The sequence below is a fragment of the Podarcis gaigeae genome (genome assembly GCF_964106915.1).
Source record: "Podarcis gaigeae genome assembly, chromosome: 3".
NCBI classification, from domain to species: Eukaryota; Metazoa; Chordata; class Lepidosauria; order Squamata; family Lacertidae; genus Podarcis; species Podarcis gaigeae.
In genome coordinates, this window is record NC_139680.1 from 116,159,058 (window position 1) to 116,180,375 (window position 21,318).

Genomic DNA, 21,318 nt, shown 5'->3' on the forward strand with positions numbered 1-21,318 from the left:
GACTGGATGTGACGTACACTGGTTTCCTGTTTTTCACTGTTCTGTGCTGGTTCTCTCCGTGCTTTAGAGGAGAGAGGATGCTTTCTCTGCTCCGGCAGAGGCAAGATGTTTTTCTGTAACCTACCAGCTTTGAAATGTAAATAAAGCAATATAGAGTATGTTGGCACGTACCCCTCATCATTCCGCTGTGCACGGGACACTGCAATATCAATATCACTTGCCTTGCCCACCACGCATCTCTCTCCTTCTCGGTCTCTCTCCCTCCCTCAGGTGGCGAGGGGGCCACGAGGCGGGCGGCAGCAGCAGCAACGGGCCGGGAGCGGCTCTTAGAAAACTTCCCGGGGCAGGACCCCGGTATGGGCCCCCCCAATATTTTTTATAAGTCGGCGCCCCTGCTTTGGGGAAGGTAGAATACTGAAGAAAATTATTTTTTTCACAAGCTTGCCTATTGCTCTTTTTGCAAGTTCTGCCTCTCCAGAGCAGGGTGCTTAGAAGAGTGGATGAGAAAAATCAGGGTACCTCCCACCCTTTAAAGAACATTTCAAGTCACAACAAGCAGAGCAACTACTTTAATTGTTTTAATTTTATGCTGGGGGTGGGCTTCTTGTTCTTTTTCAGTTTGCATTTGTGCTGAGTTTTAGTTCTAGAGAACTTACAATGTTTAGAGCACAGTGTCGTCACTCATCATTCCTTCCTTTTGTGGCTGTGAAAAGTTGCTTTTAATTCTTGGTTTTGTAATATCTTTAACTTTCTCCCTACCCCAAGAGCAACCTTAAATAGACTCCTGGCGCTATAACCTATTTGTCTTCAGTCTGAAGGTTTCTTTACCAGGAAATGTCATCCCAGCAATTTTCTGATTGATTTCCCATAAGACACTCAGAGAGGTTAAGTGATTCCTGTTTTTCCATCCCAAATCTGTAAAGACTGCCTTCCTTCTGAAATTTGGCAGGATTCATGTCCTCAGACCATGGCAGCAAATTCCATCCATTCTCACCAAATACAAATACAAAATAAAAAGAGATGCCTGAAAATTCTATCCACTTCTGTCAAAAAGTCCCCCATAATAGTAAATGTTGGGAAACAGAGCTTTGTTTTTAACAGACCCAAAACATGAGTTGAAGCAGATAGACAACAGAGCGACTTGGAAGAAATTAGTCTGTTTCCCAAAGTGACAGATACAAACCAAATTGATGGTTGGTGCACACCCCTAAAACTTGTTCCAGGCCTTAAAAACTAAAGACCAGTTGAAAAATCAGGTCTCCTTTTCAGCCAATTGGAAAGGAGTCACCTACATATGCAACCTGATTGGCTAATATCACTCTAGAATGAAGCAGTTTTGAAACAAGAGGCTGCTAGACAAACAATGGTCTTTCTTTTCCAGCCTATGGGGAAAGAGAATTCCATTCTCTTATGTCATACTAGGTGTTCCAACATGAGATGGTTAGAACCGCAGTGGGAGCAAAGCACCACAGGGCGTCGAGGGTAAGAACTGTCTGATGGCTGTTTCGTTGTCTGGTAGTTAATAGTATTTGCGATAGAACCTGTGTGTTGAAATGTAGAAATGATCTGTGTGGGTCTTCCCCCAACACTGGCCCATTCATCAACCATAAAAACTAGAGAGGGCCAAAGCTTTGGGTTGTGTTGCCTCTTCTTGAGGGTGTGTTAAGTGGCATTAACAAATTACAGTTACTCTAGTCGTTGGCTTTCCATGATGATCCCTGAACAAGAACCAGTAATTACCTTGTGGATTTTGGAAAAACTGCACTCCAAGGTGTGTGTTTTCCCCTTTTATCTGTGGAGACAGACAAAATAACAACCAGACCATCACCACAGTTGGTCAGAGGTGGTTTTAGGGTAGCGCAAAGGGTTCAGCCGCACTGGGGGCCACAGGGGGCGCCACAACAATGGAGAATGGAGCACAAGAGATCGTGGGGAGGAAATCTTAACATCATGCAGGGCAGTGCTGGAATTTGACATCCCAGTGTCTGCCACTGCTGGTGGTCCTTGGTTATCTTTCTGTAAAACTCCCGATGAATGAAGAATGTATTCGAATTATTTGCTCTTCTTTTATACTGTTGTTTTCATGGTTGCTTCTGCTGTTATTAAAATTTCTTAACCACCTGAGTGGCAGGCCTTGGGTTCTCACATTTCAGTGGTGCTCTGTGTGACACCAAAATTTGCCTCCCACTCGCCTCTCACCTTCCATTCCACATCATAATTGTGGCACCCCCAAGGCTCTGTGCCCAATGCGACCGAACTGGTCACATTCCTCTAAATCCGGCTATGCCCGGCCTTTACCATAAGGTCCCATTGTGGGTCACCGCAATGCAAAAAAAAAAAAAAGAAAACATGAAAATCAGTTAAACCAATTTACAATCGAAAGAATAAGGTGCATCCAGTTTATAGCTATAAAGCATGGTGTAAATAATATCTAGCTCCATTGGATGTGGCTTTGAATTCTCAGAAAGTTCGCAGCAATTTAGACTTGGAGTAGCAAACCAAACTAGCCATAAAATAAGATGTGCCTTTATAGAAACCTTTGGGCTTCTGCTTTCATCAGCAATTTGAAATGTATAAGACAGGGAGGAGAAGGAGCTGTTTTTAAACAATGAGGACGGATAAATGTCCACTGAAGGTGACATCTGCCCTCTAAGGCCTCTGAAAGAGTGCTCTGAAAGAAACCCTGGTGAAAATTATGTGTTGCTTTCCAAACCAAAGCCACTAGATGCTTTTCGACAGAGCTAAACCCATATCCTATCATGGTGAACATATATCTCTGTCCACCATTGATGGATTTGGATTGTTCATTAGAGACAGAGGTTGACTGGATGTGGGGAGACAGGAAGAAAGGAATGGAAAGGGAGGAGAAAGGGCACAATCCACCCCCCAGAAAGGTTCCATTTCTTTCCCTACATATATGCTTAACTTTCTCCTGTTGCGATTTCTGGATTTATAAGAGGGTGCTTGATTTTGACTGGGAAAAGGCGGGCGATGGAGAGAGGAAGATTCACCTGGCATTTATTTGACACCACCTAGTTATTTATTTACTGACCCCCTTCCCGTTTTGCATAGTTGCTACGGCTAGCGGTTCATTTTATGGCACAGAAAAGGTTTACCACTGTCTCTCTCCTTTTATTTCACCTTCCTAGTTACCCTGCAGAGTGACCCAGCCTGACCCAGCCATGAGGAGTTTCCACCTCCTGGTTGCCCTAATCCTTGCAGTGCTCCTGGTGAGCCCAGGTAAGGTGCACAGAAATGGAAGTCACTAGCAAAACGCTTCTCTAGCATATAGGTTTCCTAGGGTAGACTTGGAAACCACCATTTAATGCAACAGGCTACAGGTAATAAGTGCTTTTAGATATAAAGCTTTGATTTCAAATTCCAAAACAGAATGGGTTGCATTGTTCATGAGGCTTAATAAATCTATGCAGCAGGGAGTCCTTCCTTAGATTGGCACTTCAGGGTTCATGATCCTGGCATGGTCCTGGCAAATATTGGTGGAGAAATCTATCAAGATTCTCTTTTACACTTGCTTGCTCAAACTTAAGAGTGATGGGTTAAGGACTAGCCATTCTGTGTGGTCCCTGCACCTCCTTCCTTTGATCAACTGCCTTCCTGGTACAGCAAATTAGGCAGAGGCGCTTGATCCTTCCAGATTCTTAGATTTGAGCCTAGCAACAACACTTGTATTGCAAGAGAGTAAGTGGAGAGGAGACATCTCTGCAAATCATTCTTGGGTAGAGTCATGAATGCACCTGATACACCTGACTGTGTGTTGTTGTTTTCTCTGATTCGGTAAATGACATATGGAGTTTTTATTACTTATCTGCTTATTTGATTTCTTACCCTTTGCCCTAAGGTCCCAGGGTGAGTTAAAGCAACAGTACATACACATAAAACCGTTCCGCCTGGAATGGTTTGGCATATATCATCATTGTAACAAGAACAATACAAATTTGGCAAAAGCGGTGGGTCACACGAAAAGAGAAGCCATGACTGCCAAAGAAGAAAGCAATGCATGGTCATCCCAGGGCGAAAGAGAGGCAGTGTGGGCTAGCAGTTAGAGTGTCAGGCTAAGACCTGGGAAACCTGGGTTCAAATCTCTACTCACAAGGCAATCTTGAGCCAGTCACAGAAGATGGTAGAAGACGTCTTTGAGGAGGGTCCCACACTTCTGAGCATAGCTGTCAACTTTTCCCTTTTCTTGCGAGGAATCCTATTCGGAATAAGGGAATTTCCCTTTAAAGAAAGGGAAATGTTGACAGCTATGCTTCTGAGAGTGGCAAAACTAGCAAAAAAAGCCCTATCTGTGGATTTGAGAAGGTCAGTGGGTCTCCCGTTGATAGAAGCAATCTGTCTCCAAAAGCCAGATGTTGAGGATGAATAACAAGGGAAGGCGTAGCCTGCCTGACCCAGCAAGGCTGTCTTCAAGACGTTATGTTCTCTGCTTCCTTCTTACGCAGGAAATGGGGAGCGTGAGCCCCGGTATGTGAGCCACTGCCTCCGGCGAGGAGGGATCTGTCGGTACGATGACTGCAGTGAGGGCGAGGAGCAGATTGGGACCTGCTACCACCACACCATGATCTGTTGCCGGGATGAAGTGGTTTAGTAGGGAGAGGCAAAATGAAGATAACCCCCCAAAGGAGAAAGTGTTCCTCTTTTTTTTTCCAGTTATGAATTAACCTTGCCAAACGTTACACACACACCCTCCTAATAAAAATGTATTTTTTCCTCTCTTGCATTTCTGTCTGCTACACTTCGACAGTGGTTGGCGCTTTAATCCCCCTTGTTTCTAAAACGTTCAAGGACCAGCAGTGAGCTGGCTGCTTGAGAAGTAGGAAAAACAACAACCTTGGAATAAACCCTTCTACCAGCCCTATCCCCAAAATCATAAAAAAAAAAATGAGTTTGTTGTTGCTTGCTTGTTGGTTTGTTAACTGACAATATTGCATATGTTATGAGAAGAAAGAAGGCAAAAAAATAAATATATGAAGCCATAAAGAGTCACAGCCTAGGAGGACAAAAGTACAAGAATTAAGCACAGCTCCAAAGGGATAATAAAGTATTAGTTCAATCAAGGATTCCCTTTACAAACAATGAAGATTTATATAACGATTCTCCACCTGTGAGTCCCAGCATCATTGAGAATAAAACTTCTATATTGTCTTAAATGAGCCAGACATTTGTATATACTGGTGGTGCTTATATATAAGTGATCACATGCCTCAAAATCTGTATAATATTTTTTTAATGCCATATATTCAAAAAATGGTCACTCAAGCTCTGCCCTTTAGATATTTTCGGTTTGTGAGGTACCTTTCCACGAAGGGCAAGCTATTATTCATCACCTGATCTTCCTCTACAGTTCCCAGCACATGTTTCAGCATTGCAAGGCAATAATAATAATAATAATAATTGTACCCCACCCATCTGGGCGGCTTCCAACAAAGATGAAAAATACATTAAAATGTCACACATTAAAAACTTCCCTGAACAGGACTGCTTTCACATGTCTTCTAAATGTCAGGTAGTTATTTATCTCTTTGACATCTGATGGGAGGGTGTTCCACAGGGCGGGCGCCACCACTGAGAAGGCCCTCTGCCTGGTTCCCTGTAGCTTTGCTTCTCACAATGAGGGAACCGCCAGAAGGCCCTTGGCACCGGACCTCAGCGTCCAGGCAGAACGATGGGGGTAGAGACGCTCCTTCAGGTTTACTGGGTCAAGGCCATTTAGGGCTTTAAAGGTTGGCAATGGTTGGCATCCATCTGTCTCAGGAGACAATGGAGGAATGCACCTTTGGGGGTGAAGTCAAACTGTTGGAAGGTTGTAGCACCTGCTGTGGTTGTTAGAGACAGATATGGGAGAGACATGTTTTGTTGCAGCTGGGGTAGATGAAGGTGTCCAGTTCTGCTTCTGCAGATGCACCATGGTGTTTCTTCTGTGCTCCTGCCAGTGGTCTTTCCTCCTCTGGTCACTGCTGTAGATACACAACCTGACTGTCTGTCTACAGGCACTGTGGTCTTCTGCAAGCGATTCCCACAGGGCGGGGTTAATGATGGCAGCCTTCATGTCATGCTTGCAGACACCTTTGTAACAGAGTTGGTCTGCCAATGAGCCTCCTGCCTCAAGCCCGCTCCCTGTAGAGCACATGGGTCCTACATCCTACTCATGAGTAAATACATAATTACATTTAAAAAAAAATAGCTTAGATGTAAAAGGGCTTAAGAACAACCAGAAAAGGAGGAGAAAAGTGGTCAAATATAGTTTTGTTGCAAAAGTATGTTTCCGAGCACAGTTCAAAGTGTTGGTGCTGACCTTTCAAGCCCTAAAAGGCCTTGGTCTAGTAGACCTGAAGGAGCATCTCCACTTCATCCTTCAGCCCGGACACTGAGGTCCAGTTCCAAGGGAAGTTACGGAAGTTTTTAATATCTGGTGCTATATTGTTTTTAATATTCAGTTGGAAGCCGCCCAGAGTGGCTGGGGAAGCCCAGCCAGATGGGCGGGGTATAAATAATAAATTATTATTATTATTATTATTATTATTATTATTATTATTATTATTATTATCACTCGACATCTCCCACCCTTGCTGCTGCTCAGGGCAGAGTTACAATAATCCAGTCTGGAGGTGACCGTCACGTGGATCACAGTGGCTAGGTCAGGGCGAGAGAGGTAAGGAGCCAACTGCTTAGCTTGGCGATGAAGAAAAAATGCCGCCTTTGTTATAGCTGCAATCTGCACTTCCATGGAGAGGGAGGTATCGAAGATTACACCCAAACTCTTAACGGATGGTGCTGGCACTAATTGCACCCCCGCAAGAGATGGGAGTTGCCCCCTCAATCCCATACCGTCCCGTCCCAGCCAGAGGACCTATGTCTTCGAAGGATTTAACTTCAACCGGCTCCCACGTAACCATCCAGCCACAGCTTCCAAGCATCTGATCATTGTGTCTTGGGCCGAGTCAGGATGGCCATCCATCAACAGATAGAGTTGGGTGTCATCAGCATATTGATGGCAACCCAACCCAAAACTCCGGACAAGCTGGGCGAGGGGGCGCATAAAGATGTTAAAAAGCATCGGGGAGAGAATCGCACCCTGGGGCATTCCACACACCAAGGAGTGGTGCGATGACAATTCCCCCCAAGCGCCACCCTCTGTCCCCGACCAGAGAGAAACAGGTCAAAGGATGGGACCTTCCATTCCACTAGCAGGCTAGTGTAGGCTGCCTGAGAAAACCGCCTCACTCTGCCTCATTATAGGGCCGGCCCTGACTGATCGTGCCAAGAGCATGTTGCAGAATACGCCTACAACAAAACACCAGTTTCCGGTGACCCTCTCTTCCAACATAAAGATTATCCCGAGAAAAGACAGAAGCAGGCAGGCAACCTTAAGCCAGGTTTTTGGTTCAGCTGCTTTTGACACAGTTTGCCCCATTTCCTGGTTACAATCGAAACCTGATGTAAAGGGAGAAGAGTTTCTCCTGGGCTCCAAGCCACAGGAACAAAGTGATCTCTGGCTATTGAAAGTGTCACCAAACACCTGGGCTTCCATCATTCAGGTGGCTGCTGTTTGAAGTCAAGCTTTTGCCAGCTCTTCTACAGAGTTTGAGGAATTCCCCCTGGGTCAAAATGACCCAGAAGGTGAGAGGAGCAGAGAAACAAGAGAACTTTTTCATCGCTACTGCTTCTTCTCTCTCTCTCTCTCTCTCTCTCTCTCACACACACACACACACACACACACACACACGCTTTCTCTCTCTCTGAGCTTCTGGTAAGCATTTCTCAGTGAACCCAGACATCTGTTACTTTGGATTTTTCCCATGTCAGACGGCTGGGTTGCCATCGCTATGCAGACATCTGTGTTCTTGCTGCTGCTACTTCATCATCTTATCTCTGTCACTCTGGCTGTTCCAGGTGAGATCTTCCAAAATGTCCTGGAGAGGTGACATAAATCAGGCTAGGACCAATCCTCTGAGGATGGGTGATTGACACATGCGTGATGCATGTGTGCATATTTTGATTCCCTATCCTTCTGTGAGTGCATTCACACTTATGTTGACGGGAGGTGATAAAGAGGTCCTGTCTTTAACACTGGATAGGGACATAGTCACTTGGGAAGCCCTGCACTCTCCTCTAGTGCATCAAACCCTATTTTTTCTATTGCAGAGCTAAGGTAAAGGTAAAGGGACCCCTGACCATTAGGTCCAGTCGTGACCGACTCTGGGGTTGTGGCGCTCATCTCGCTTTATTGGCCGATGGAGCCAGCGTGCAGCTTCCAGGTCATGTGGCCAGCATGACTAAGCCGCTTCTGGCAAACCAGAGCAGCGCACAGAAACGCCATTTACCTTCCCGCCAGAGCGGTACCTATTTATCTACTTGCACTTTGACGTGGTTTTGAACTGCTAGGTTCGCAGGAGCAGGGACCGAGCAACCGGAGCTCATCCTGTTGCAGGGGTTTGAACCACCGACCTTCTGATCGGCAAGTCCTAGGCTCTGTGGTTTAACTCACAGCGCCATCTGCGTCCCTATTGCAGAGCTAGCATATGCCTTATTCTGTGTCAGGCTATTGGTCCAGGACTAGCTTTCTGATTGGCGATTCAGTCTCCTAGATCACTTGAAGAATGCAATTTTCGTTGTGTGCCTGGACCCCACGAACGGTCTTAATGAATGGATTATCTTAAAGTTCTCCATGCATCTTGAAAAGTAGGCTATTGTCTACATTAACCACCCACCCCACCCCACCTAAACCTTGAAGAATTTCCATGGCTTTTTCTGCAACAGACCAATACAGCCGCTTTTCTGGAATTCCTTTCGCCTTGCTCGTGAGTCATTCTGAGCGACCAGCATGGGCTGTTGTTTCCTAAACTGGTGAGCCTCTTTTTTCTTCCCCGCAGGGATAATTCAAGACGAAAAGCCAGGCTGCGACTCTCTGCACCATAACTGCAGAGTGGGATACTGCTCTGAGGATGAAATCCCAAGCGGCGGGTTTTGTTTCGAACCAGTAATTATATGCTGCAGAATTTTGCCCAAGAAATACAAGAGCTCTGAGGAAACACAGGAAGTGGCTCCTTTTGGAGATGTTCTGTGCAATCTCCTCTAATTGGTAGCAAGTAGCACTTCCCAAATTATATCTCCAAACTGCACAAGATGTTAAAGATGGGAAAGCATGACAAATTGTTTCCTTTGACGAGTGTTCCTTTGGACCAGTCATCAGAAGTTAAAGATGAGCCCTGCTGGATCAGGCCAACCTAGAGGAAACCCACAAGCAAGACATGACTGGGAAGAGTTGCTGTGACCACTAGGCCTGCACTGTTTCGGTTTCTTTGAATAAAGAGTTAATTTCACTGACACCTTGTGAGTTATTGCTGACCAGCTCCGGGCTCCGGCTCCGGTGATCCATTCACCATCTGCAGGGACACCTGATACAATGTGATTTATTAGGTGGGCAGCAAAGAGTATTTTTACAAAAGTTGGGTGTCTGCCCCTCTCGCTGCCGAGCAGTGGCAATTATTATTATTATTATTATTATTATTATTATTATTATTATTATTATTAATTGTTTATACCCCGCCCATCTGGCTGGGTTTCCCCAGCCACTCTGGGTGGCTTCCAACAGAACACTAAAATACAATAACCTATTAAACATTAAAAGCTTCCCTCTTCAGAGGTCTTCTAAAAGTTTGGTAGTTATTTTTCTCTTTGACATCTGGTGGGAGTGCGTTCCACAGGGCAGGTGCCACTACTGAGAAGGCCCTCCACCTGGTTCCCTGTAACATGGCTTCTTGCAGTGAGGGAACCTCCAGAAGGCCCTCAGAGCTGGACTTCAGGGTTCGGGCAGAACGATGGAGGTGGAGACGCTCCTTCAGGTATACTGGACCGAGGCCGTTTAGGGCTTTAAAGGTCAGCACCAACACTTTGAATTGTGCTCGGAAACGTACTGAGAGCCAGTGTAGGTCTTTCAAGACTGGTGTTATGTGGTCTCGGCAGCCACTCCCAGTCACCAGTCTAGCTGCTGCATTCTGGATTAATTGCAGTTTCTGGGTCACCTTCAAAGGTAACCCCAAGTAGCGCGCATTGCAGTAGTCCAAGCGGGAGATAACTAGAGCATGCACCACTCTGGTGAGACAGTCTCACAAGAGCCCAGGGAGTCCCAGGCACCCACAAAGGGTCTGTTTCCCTTTGGAGAATGGAAGACAAGGCAGAGACTGTAATGCTTGAAGAAATATGGTTTATTCACTTATTTGCACCTTCAATCTGCATGGAGGGAGTCCAGATCTTACGGTATGGCCGGTTTAAGAGGCAACAGCACAGGCATCCTTCTGCCTGCCTGCCCAAGATGGATCTCAGCTCTTCTTCCTCCTTCTTCCCTCCAGCAACCCTTGCCCCCACCCCACAGGAGTTCCCCTGGCAACCTTCCAAATCCCCAGTCTCTGTTCACACCTGGGAAGGAGTTCTCCTGTATTGTTAATGTCCTTCCATTGTTCTTTTGATAGCCATAGCTCAGCCCAGTTGTTTTGCATGAGCTAGCGCAGGAATTCCTTTGCAGATTGCATTCTCTCCCTTCATATCACAAATAACCCAAATCCTAGCATTTATTGATTTCTAGGGTTTACCGCAAACCTATAACCATAGCTGTCAAGTGTCCCTTATTTGAAGGGACAGTCCCTTATTCCAGCGCCATGTCCCACTGCTGTCCCTTATTGATGGATGTCCCTTAAATGTCCCTTAAATGATGTCTCTTAAATTTCAAAGGAGGCAGCTCCTCTCCCTCCCTCCCTGCCGGCCAGGGAGGAGGGAGGCTCCAACTGTGTTGCTTGGCTGTGTTGCTCACCCAATAAGAAGTCTAAGAACGACTAGGAGGTGGAGCTTGCATGCCTTGTGTGTGGCTAGTTAATGCAAGCTGAGAGGTTTTTTGAATGCTGGACGCCATTTTGTTGCACGTGCTGCTGCAAACTTTGCAGTGCAAAGCCAGGCCAGGGAGCCATCTTAAGTTGAGGCTGCGTAAGCCTTGTGGTGCATGTGATTCAGATTCTATTCAGTTCAACCTCTGGTTACAAAGTTGGTTGGACAGTGTTCTCGAAGCTACCAGCATGAGTTTGACCAGACTGCAGGAGGACAGGAAGACTGGAGTGCCTGGAACAGGTGAGGCTGCAGGTCCCTTATTTTGGCTGCTGGTCCCTTATTTTCAAGGCTGCTGGTCCCTTATTTTCAAATCTGTAAGTTGACAGCTATGTCTATAACACAGTCTGTTGAGACAGAGCGCAGGCAGCATCTCAGGAGATTGGAAGATTGGAATTGCATTGCAATTATTTAGCAGTTACATAGAATGGTGTGCAACTGTAATTGTACTGTATTTAAGTTACTGCAAAGAATGTGTGAGCAAATGGCTAAAGACTTGTATTTTTCCATTGCAAAAGTGGGGACGGGTAAGTTTTATGACTGAGCCACAGTGTGTGTGTTTTGGAGTGTTTACTTATGTTAATGAAGTAGCCCACACAACTCAGAATCACCAGTTAAGTTTTGCAAATGCACACAGATCTCCCTGGGCTTTGGTCAAGATGCAGCAAGGTGGAAAAAGAAAGAAACTCTTGGATTTTTAGCTGAAAAGTCTGTTTTTGGGCAAATACGTGTTCTTGAGCCTTATGCTAGAATCAGCACATGCAAGAATAGAAATGTATAACCGAGACAACGTATTGCTCATTTTTTTTCATAACGCTTAAACCAAGTTTTTGCAAGTAAAGCTTTAAAGCTTATTTTTTGGGGGGATAATAATTTATCTTTGACACAAAGGGTCAGATCAGAGAGAGAACTTACACTGGGTACATATTCTACAAACTGCACCCTAGAGGAGCTGACAGCCCTTCAGATAAAGCCTCTGGATCAAAGGTTTTGGAAGGTGGACTGCAAACAGCGTTATTCATTATTATATTTATCTCCCACCTTTCTTCCAAGGTGGTGAACGACAACCCTGTAAGGTAGGGTCAGCTGAGAGACAGTGAGTAGCTCAAGCTAACCCAGCAAACTTCATGGCTCATTCGGTATTTGTTATACACCGCCCTAGGATATTTTGATAAATTGAATAAATTGAATAAATTATTATTATAAATTGAATAAATTAATAATAATAATAATAATAATAATAATAATAATAATAATAATAATAGAAGAACCTTGGCCTCCTGGGTCCTAGTCCCAACACTCCCCAACTGTCTCTTGATGAAATGCAGGTGACAATCAGATATCATTGAAAGCAATTTCACAGTGGACATAGGGCTGCCATACGTCCATATAATTCTGGGAATCGGGCTGCAAAAATGGTGGATTTTTGCTGAATTGGGTTTTCACTTTTGGGAATATGTCAACACAAGCGTGTTCTGAAGCCCTTAGCTCATCCTGCTGTTGTAAACAAAATCTGCCCTTTTCCCCTTATGGCGTATCCAGGAGCCTGTATAGAGTCCATCCATCATACATCCATCACAGAAGGGGTGTAACCCAAGACCACCCCCCACAAACATCTTACCTACATCACAGAAAAGGTGGTCTACAACAGAAATTTGAATGTTGTTCTTTTTCCTGTCTGCCAGGTTATCTGATAATGCCTTATCTGATTCCCTTTCCTGGTAGTCTGTCACCCTATGAAATGGTGATTACTAAATTTCTGAAACAAGGAAGGTGGTTTTTTTTTCACCTCCTCCCTCCTTGCAGAGAAACATTTGGTCAGCTTGGGAATCAAAATGGTTTCAGGACTGTCTTCCTGTGCTGCTTAAGACATGTGGTTTATATATTTATGAACGTGTTTGCTTGGTACATTTATGAACGTTTATTATGTATCTAAGACCCTAAAATTCACATTACACTGCTAAGTCAGGCAAAATAGCTCAGCTGGGGGCGAGTAGGAATCATAGAATCGTAAAGTTGGAAGGTACCTTCAAGGGCCATCTAGTCCAGCCCTCTGCAATGCAGGAATGAATCTCAACTAAAGCCTCAAGGACAAAATGACTAATGGGCTCTTGGAAGAAGAACTGCCCCATTGCAGATTTAGCCTGTGGTTTGCTGGAGTTCCTCCTTCTCTCCCTGCCCCTTCACCTCCCCTTTCTCTGTTTTGTTGCTTTAAACTGTTGCCGCCTTGCCTGCCAGTGGGCTGCTGATATGGGAGGCAGGAGTGGGTTATGTTCGGGTAGGAACTATACCTTTGTAAGGCAAATACAGACTTTCGTAGCTGGAGACCAACAGCTATCAGCAAACAGCTTATGCAACAAACACACATCTAGGGTCAAATGCGATCGGTGTCCTCAGTTGCCATCTCCTGCCAGACAGGAGACTGGGAGAAAAGTCTGGTCACAGCTACACTGTACATTTAAGGCACACAGCTCCCTGGGAACTGCAGTTTGTTAAGGGTGCTGGGAATTGCAGCTTTGTTCTACGGTTCCCAGGATTCGTTGGAGGAAGCCCGGTATTTTACATGCATGGTGCGGCTGTGATCTCTTCTCTGGAAATTCCACAAAACTGGAGCAGGGAATTCATTGGTTAGAGGGAATCCCTGTGTTACGGAAATTTAGGGGAGGCACATCTTTAAAGTTAAATGTTACAAATATTATGCCTGAATGTATCCTTTCAACTTGACAGCTCAGGGAAGTTACCTAGCTTTGAAAACTCCTTTGCCAGTTTCCTCCATTCCAAAGCTATTTTCCCATTGAAAGGGACTCCAGGAAGTTACCAGAGGTGACAATTGCTGAGCTAATTGTTGGCCAAGGAAAGCTTAATCCCATCGCCAGACTTGCCCAGGGGCCAGACATGCAAAGGTAGTTCTATTGTACTTTGGGTGGTGTGACTTCAGAGATGGTTGCCTATGCTAATCCTATACCTGAGTCTTGCCCTGCCATGTCTGCTTATGCTAATCTTGTTCCAAGGACTTGTCTGGACATGTTTGCCAAGGTTAAACTAGTGTAAGCCCCTTTTGTGACATGTCAGTGATGTAGCAATGATGCTGTACGAACTGTATTCTGGGATACAGTGGGAAAGTTTTAAAAGTCCTTGTCACCCCATCCCCGGGGTTCAAAATTCCTCTTTGAACCTGTTGCACAATAAACTTTGGCCTACAGCTATTTGCTCCGGTTGGTGGCTGGACTCCTTCCTTTATTCCGCGGGGACCCACGGGCTCTGCCCGACCAGCTGGGTGACTGAGCAGCCTCGCACCTAGATTTTTCCGTAACACCCTGGCTAGCAGGGTAAAGCCTCATCACCCTCCCCGCTCCACCAGCACTTTGCCTAAGGTATAATTTACGCAATTAATCCGTAAGGTATAATCCGATGGAGGCCTGCCCAATTTTCGTTTGACAAATTTTCACAAGCAGAACTGTGGTGGGGGTAGCATTCCACATGCTGGAGAGAAATCTCCAGCAATCAGGAGAACATTGTGACTCCGTGTCGGTTTTCCAGCCACCCATAAGCAGTCAGCTCAACCAAGGCTTCCTCCTCCTCCTCCTCCTCACTGATCTTTCAGTGTGCGGATCTGATGCCCACATCTCCAGGTAAAGGAAGTCCCCTGGGATCCAGGAGACACCGTTTATTTTGGTTTCTTACAGCACAATTTTTCAGTTCTGGAGCAGTTTCCAATCTGTTCTTCGTTTTCTTTGCAAATGTCCGTTTCGCATTTCCCGCCTCGGACGAAGCAGCCCAGGGTGACAAAGTCTGCTATGCCTACAAGTGGAGGGAAGAGGAGCGTCACTAGGGTGGCAAGAGAGGGAAAGGATCCCGCACCTTAAGTTTAGCTGTGTAGGAGAAGGGCTTTCAGCCGCCGAGGCTTGCACGAAATCTACACACAACTATTAAAGATGTTGGATGTGTTTGCTTTACTTCATTGCTTTCCTTTCTCGCAGAATTTTTACCCTCCTCTGCAGCCAAAAAGTGACATATATGTGGAGTCAAGAGTGGATTTCATGCTCTTTATTCAGCTCATAGTGGTAAGGAGGAATGCCAGTTCCCCCGAAATGTCTGCTTTATATACATTATTTACACAATGGGCCCCATGTGATTGGCTAATTCCGGGATTCTCCTGTAGGCCAATCAGGTTGCGGATTCCCTTCCACCTGGAGCTGGATTGGGTGGCTCCTGTGGACCAATCAGACTGCTGCATTCTGGGTCCTATTGTTCTAGGACCAATCAGACTGCTGCATTTTGGATCCTATTCTACTCAGTACATAACAAAAAGGCTCCCAGGCTGGCTTACAAAAACCAGTTCCTGCCTGTAGGTTTGCATTCTAAGACATGTCACGCAAGGAAAGGGGTGTGTGGAGGGAGGAGGAGTGTGTCTTCTACACCAGTGGTGGGGAAATGGGAGATCGCCAGGGGTTTCTGACTCCAAAGTTGCTTAATGGCAAAATGACGTTTCCCAGCTGATGAAATGAGAAAAGCTAAGGAGGAGTAGACCACTGGATTAAAAAGACTGCGGTCATGCCAAAGATTTATAGCACACAGCTTCCGCCAAAGAATTCTAGGATCTGTAATCAGCCATGATTCTCAGAAGTCTTTGCGGGAAGCCATGTCCTTTATAGTGTGTGTGCAGCCTTCTGCAGGGAAAGATGTGCTTTAAACATACTTTAAACGTATGATTTCGATGTGAGCTGTGAGATTCCTCAGCTCAGAATGTGCTCAGAACCCTGGCAATCTGCTACCAAAAGGTGGAGGTCATTGGCCTGAGCAGTATAAAAGGGGAACCCCTGACCAGTTGGGGAGTCTGTATAATTAAAGCTATGGTTTTCCCAGTAGTGATGTATGGAAGTGAGAGCTGGACCATAAAGGAGGCTGATCGCCGAAGAATGGATGCTTTTGAATTCTGGTGGTGGAGGAGACTCTTGAGAGTCCCATGGACTGCTGGAAGATCAAACCTCTCCATTCTGAAGGAAATCAGCCCTGAGTGCTCACTGGAAGGAGAGATCCTGAAGCTGAGGCTCCAATACTTTGGCCACCTCATGAGAAGAGAAGACTCCCTGGGAAAGACCCTGATGTTGGCAAAGATGGAGGGCACAAGGAGAAGGGGACGACACAGGACGAGATGGTTGGACAGTGTTCTTGAAGCTACCAGCATGAGTTTGACCAAACTGCGGGAGGCCGTGGAAGACAGGAGTGCCTGGCGTGCTCTGGTCTATGGGGTCACAAAGAGTCGGACACGACTAAACGACTAAACAACAACAACAACATGAGTTGGGAGGTAAGCTATATGCCTGAGTCCCTTTTAATTCCTGGGTCCAGCATGGATTTGATTCCTGGAACAGCCAGGCTAGCTTCCTGGTGCTATAATGACCCTCTAAAAGTGTGAGCCATTAAGCTAACAAAGGAAGTGGCTCTGTGCTAGACCCTCAACTTGCTGGTAGTTAGAAAGACAAAGTACAGTGGTACCTTGGGTTACAAACACTTCGGGTTACAAACTCCGCTAATCCAGAAGTAGTACCTCGGGTTAAGAACTTTGACCCAGGATGAGAATGGGCACAGCAGCAGTGGGAGGCCCCATTAGCTAAAGTGGTACCTCAGGTTAAGAACGGTTTCAGGTTAAGAACAGACCTCCGGAATGCATTAAGTTCGTAACCCAAGTTCAAGTTGTTGTTTTTTAAGGTCCTCATTAAAATTTGCCAGGATCTAAGTGGAAATTTATCCCAGTGTACATTTTTTGGTATGCAATTTCCTCAAACATACACATGCCCTGCAAAGCCATTTCCACAAATATAAATATTTTTTGCATGTTATTTTTACTAAAGTTTGCATTTATACGCACACACAACCCTGTGAGATGCATTTTGGCTGGGGAACTGCATTGCAAAATTCAGATAATTTCAAAGGATAGCTGTGTTTCAGTCTGCATGTTAATTGGGAAAGTGTGAAGCAGATAATTTTGCCTTTCCATGCAAAAACAGGGTTGAATTTCTTCCCTCATAGTGCAATGATCTGATTGGTCGTTAGTCAGTGGCCGTTTTTACCTGAATTAGGCAGGAAGACCAAGAACAGTCCAGCAAAGACAAGGCAAAAAATCTTCATGGCAGTTGGCTGGGATGTAATCTGAAAAAGACAAGAAGCAAAAGAGAAATTCAGAGCACTAAGGTCCGGAGCTGAAAAAGAGCACAATTTGCCAATGCTTCTTATTTGACAGTGCTGCTTATTCTGCAGCATTAATAGTAATTATTATTATTATTATTATTATTAATAATAATAATAATAATAATACCCTGCCCTCCCCGGCCAGAGCCAGGCTCAGGGCAGCTAACACCAGTAAAATTACAATAAAAACATAATGGGGGGGACCAATTTAAAATACAGGTTAAAATGCAATTTAAAATGCAGCCTCATTTTAAAAGTAGTCCATAGATCAAAACCGTAAGGGGAGGGAAACATAAGGGTCAGGCTGAGTCCAAACCAAAGGCCAGGCGGAACAGCTCTGTCTTGCAGGCCCCGAAGAAAGGTGTCAAGTCCTGCAGGGCCCTAGTCTCTTGTGACAGAGCGTTCCACCAAGTCGGGGCCAGTACTGAAAAGGCCCTGGCCATGGTTGAGACCAATCTAACCACCTTGCGACCTGGGACTTCCAAAGTGTTGTCATTTGTGGACCTTACGGTCCTCCGCAGGGCATACCAGGAGAGGCGGTCCTATAGGTATATGAATAGCTCTTTGAGAAAACTAGGCTTGTGCGGAGGAGTCTGTCTAGAAATAAGCAAGCTCTCCATGATCTCTTCCACTGCAAAAATATTTGCCCCTGAGTGCCTTTATTATGCAGACAGATGGCAAATTATGAGGCAGTTCTGCAGGGGAAAACAAATAAAGCAAGCAGGCAGGGAAGAGCCAACAAACTGTTTCAATTTTGTAGAGTAATCACAGGATCATAAAACTATCCGGAAGGGACCCTGAGGATCATCTAGTCCAGTGTTTTTCAACCACTGTTCCGTGGCACACTAGTGTGCCGCGAGATGTTGCCTGGTGTGCCGTGGGAAAAATTTGATTCCTACTCAAGAGAATTACTTTATATATAGTCAATATAGGCACAGAGTTAAATTTTTTAACATTTTCTAATGGTGGTGTGCCTCGTGATTTTTTTCATGAAACAAGTGTGCCTTTGCCCAAAAAAGGTTGAAAAACACTGATCTAGTCCGACCACAAGCAATGCAGAAATACACAGCTGTCCCATACGGGGATCAAACCTGCAACCTTGGCATCATCAGCACCACGCTCTAAGCAACTGAGCTATCCAGCTGAAGGGCATTTTATACGAACAGTATAAGCTGTAACTCTAATGGAAACTACATAAGAACAGCAGACCCTCCAAAGTGTCCCTGTTTTCCAGGGACAGTCCCAGATTTACAGAAGCCGTCCCGGTTTCTGATTAGATCCCAGAATGTCCTGCTTTTCCTTAAAGGTAAAGGGACCCCTGACCATTAAGTCCAGTCGTGGCCGACTCTGGGGTTGCAATGCTCATCTCGCTTTATTGGCCGAGGGAGCCGGCGTACAGCTTCCGGGTCATGTATCCAGCATGGCTAAGCTGCTTCTGGTGAACCAGAGCAGCGCACGGAAACGCCGTTTACCTTCCCGCCAGAGTGGGACCTATTTATCATCTTGCACTTTGATGTGCTTTCGAACTGCTAGGTGGGCAGGAGCAGGGACCGAGCAACAGGAGCTCACCCCGTCGCGGGGATTTGAACCACGAACCTTCTGATCGGCAAGTCCTAGGCTCTGTGGTTTAACCCGCGTCCTTAGGACGTCCCTATTTTCATTGGAGAAATGTTGGAAGGCAAGGAGTTACGCAACCACCCAAGCCAAGGAGGTAAGTATGGTAACTATACAACTATACAACATCTGAAAGCTGGCATGTACAGTGGAACCTCGGTTGGCGAATGCTTCAGAAGTCAAACATTTCGGCTTTCGAGCGCTGGCAACCCTGAAGTGAATGCTTCCGTTTTTGAACGCGCCTCAGAAGTTGAACGACTTCTGAGGTGCATTTCTCTAGTTTTTCAATGGGTTTTGCTGACCGGCAATTGCGCCTTGGTTGTCGAACGGTCTTCCAGAACGGATTGCGTTCGACAACTGAGGTTCCACCATATGAGAAAGTTTTTTAATGCTCAATGTTTTGTTATGCTTTTATATATGTTGGAAGCCTCCCAAAGCGGCTGGGAGAAACCCGGTCAGATGAGTGGCATAAAAACAATAAAAGAATTAGAATTAGAATTAGTAATACTAATACTTTTTAATGTTGCATTTCAAATTGCTGTGATCCACCCTGATCTTAGGGGTTGAGGGGAGGAAATCTTTTTTTTTAAGGCTTTTTATTGAATTTTAACACAAACAAAACAAAATAAATACACTAATGTATTTTCTCAATGCTCTATCAAGCACTGACTTCCATCCCTCCCTTCAACAGGTTTTCATATTTACCTTTCATTTATCACAGATTCTTAATAACATCCTATTCACACCATAAGATTTTAATCCTACTACAGTCTTTAAACTTCTGCAATTATGACGTATATACTCCACAAATTTACACCACCCATGTCTGAGCTTTGTTTCTTCTTGGTTACGGATTCTGTGGGTCAGTTTTGCTAATTCCACATATTCAGCCATTTTTGTCTGCCGCTCCGCTAATGTTGGTATTTCAAGAGAGGGCGGGCAATAAATCAAGTCAGCAACAACAGGAGCTGAGGTATGGAAGGAAAGAGAGAAGTGAGGAAAAGTAGCGGTGGATGGGCTGGACCAAGCAGCGATACTTGAGCTCAAGCCTTATGTCTGCCAAGAACAAGGTCTAAACAGGGGCAGCCCAGGTAGTGTACTCCATCGCTCTTTGGCCGTTGGAGTAAAGGTATCTGGAGCCCAAGAACAGATAGAGGACTCCATTTTGGCTCCCAAGGCTGAAATATTCTCAGACACAATGGTTTCCAGGAGGAGTTTGAAGGACGTGGGATGAGAAGAGAAAGAGGGGACGTCGCAAAAGTGTTTGGGGGCAGGAAGCCTGGGCCTAAGGGGCAGGAAGGGAGAAGCGGCAGAGCGAAAGGCATTTGTACTGGGCGGGGGGGGGGGGCAGTGTAAAGAAGGGAAGCAACTCCTTGCCTGTAGGAAAAGTTTCAGGGCTCCTTCCTGGGTGGCCGGCTGCTTCTCAGCAATGGTGAGTTCTATTAGGTCATAATAGGGAGGTCAAGGGAGCCAAGTTTCTCCAGGGAGCAAGCTGAACTGAGATGCTTTTTCATGGAGGGGATTTCCATGTGGGGTGTGGGAAATTCCAGTGTGGGCCATTGCTTATTTGTGGACTCAGGAACTTAGAAGGGTCTGCCCCCCCCAAAAAAGCCTATAGGGGTGCATATATCCAGAGTGTGGGGGTCAGGTAGGATTGCTATGAGGAATTATGAAATATGGAGCAAGCCATTGTGTCCGCTATGAAATTATCACTCAGGCAGAGTGTCTATATGAATTTGTCTATACAGTCATACCTCGGGTTAAATGTGCTTCAGGTTGAGCCTTTTCAGGTGACGCTCCACGGTAACGTGCTCCGTTACTTCCAGGTTTCGCCGCTTGTGCATGCACAGACGCTCAAAATGACGTTACACGCATACGCGGAAGCGGCGAATCGCGACCCGCGCACGCAGAGACGCAGATTGCGTTCGCTTCAGGATGCGAACGGGGCTCCAGAACGGATCCAGTTGGCATCCAGAGGTACCACTGTATCCCATGTCTATATGAATTTCTGAAGTTTCCCCAGTGAGCCAGTACATAGATACATTTATCGGTGAATTCTTACATTTGGTATTCTGCAGCAGAGGCCCTTGGAACAGATAGGAAGAAACTGTGATGAAGTGTTTTGTGGGGACAAATCACAAAAGTCACAAAAGTGATTGTGCTGATTTTGGTAATGGGCTGCATGTGCATGATATCTGCTGGAGGGGCTACCCCCCCCACCAACCTATACATAAATTCCTGCAACAATGTGAGCGAGGACCTCACTGGCTGCCAGTTCAAACAGACGGTAGAGAGACCTACAGAGACCTTTGGTCCAGTTAAGCAGGAGATTGTGGTGCATTCTTATCTACTCTCAGCGACGTCACACGGGGAGAAAAGAACTCCTTGTGCCTGTTATCAGATAGGGCATTGCACTGTGCAACTAACGGCACATGGTATTTGTGGCATCAAGCAGGGAACCTCTCCGGAAACACCATTCTGCCCATTGAACAGAATTCTGTTATCTTGTAGAATATGCAGAATTAGCAAAATTAACGGATAAACTACATGAAAGGGACAGCAAAGACTTTAAAAGAGAATGGGAACCATTTGCAATATATGCGAAGAGACAAC

The 21,318-nt window shown here is 45.6% G+C and overlaps 1 protein-coding gene and 1 long non-coding RNA gene across 5 annotated transcripts; one reads left to right on the forward strand and one right to left on the reverse strand.

The window, feature by feature from the left end:
• Positions 1–1,349: 1,349 nt before the first annotated feature.
• On the forward strand, positions 1,350–4,739 carry LOC310841226 (beta-defensin C7-like). The gene is made up of 3 exons (XM_083731795.1): positions 1,350–1,482; positions 3,150–3,240; positions 4,464–4,739. The coding sequence occupies exons 1-3, from the start codon at positions 1,438–1,440 to the stop codon at positions 4,607–4,609; spliced, it is 282 nt and encodes a 93-aa protein (XP_083587921.1). The 5' UTR covers positions 1,350–1,437; the 3' UTR covers positions 4,610–4,739.
• A 9,793-nt stretch (positions 4,740–14,532) lies between these two features.
• Positions 14,533–20,203, reverse strand: LOC310842078. Of its 4 annotated transcripts, none has more exons than XR_014562826.1 (3): positions 20,083–20,203; positions 16,974–17,052; positions 14,533–14,700 (listed from the first exon to the last, which is right to left on the reverse strand). It is a non-coding gene; the product is annotated as an uncharacterized lncRNA (long non-coding RNA). The 4 variants fall into 4 exon arrangements; XR_014562827.1 differs by lacking the exon at positions 20,083–20,203 and adding an exon at positions 19,521–20,061; XR_014562828.1 differs by lacking the exon at positions 20,083–20,203 and adding an exon at positions 19,526–20,060.
• Between the last annotated feature and the right edge of the window lie 1,115 nt (positions 20,204–21,318).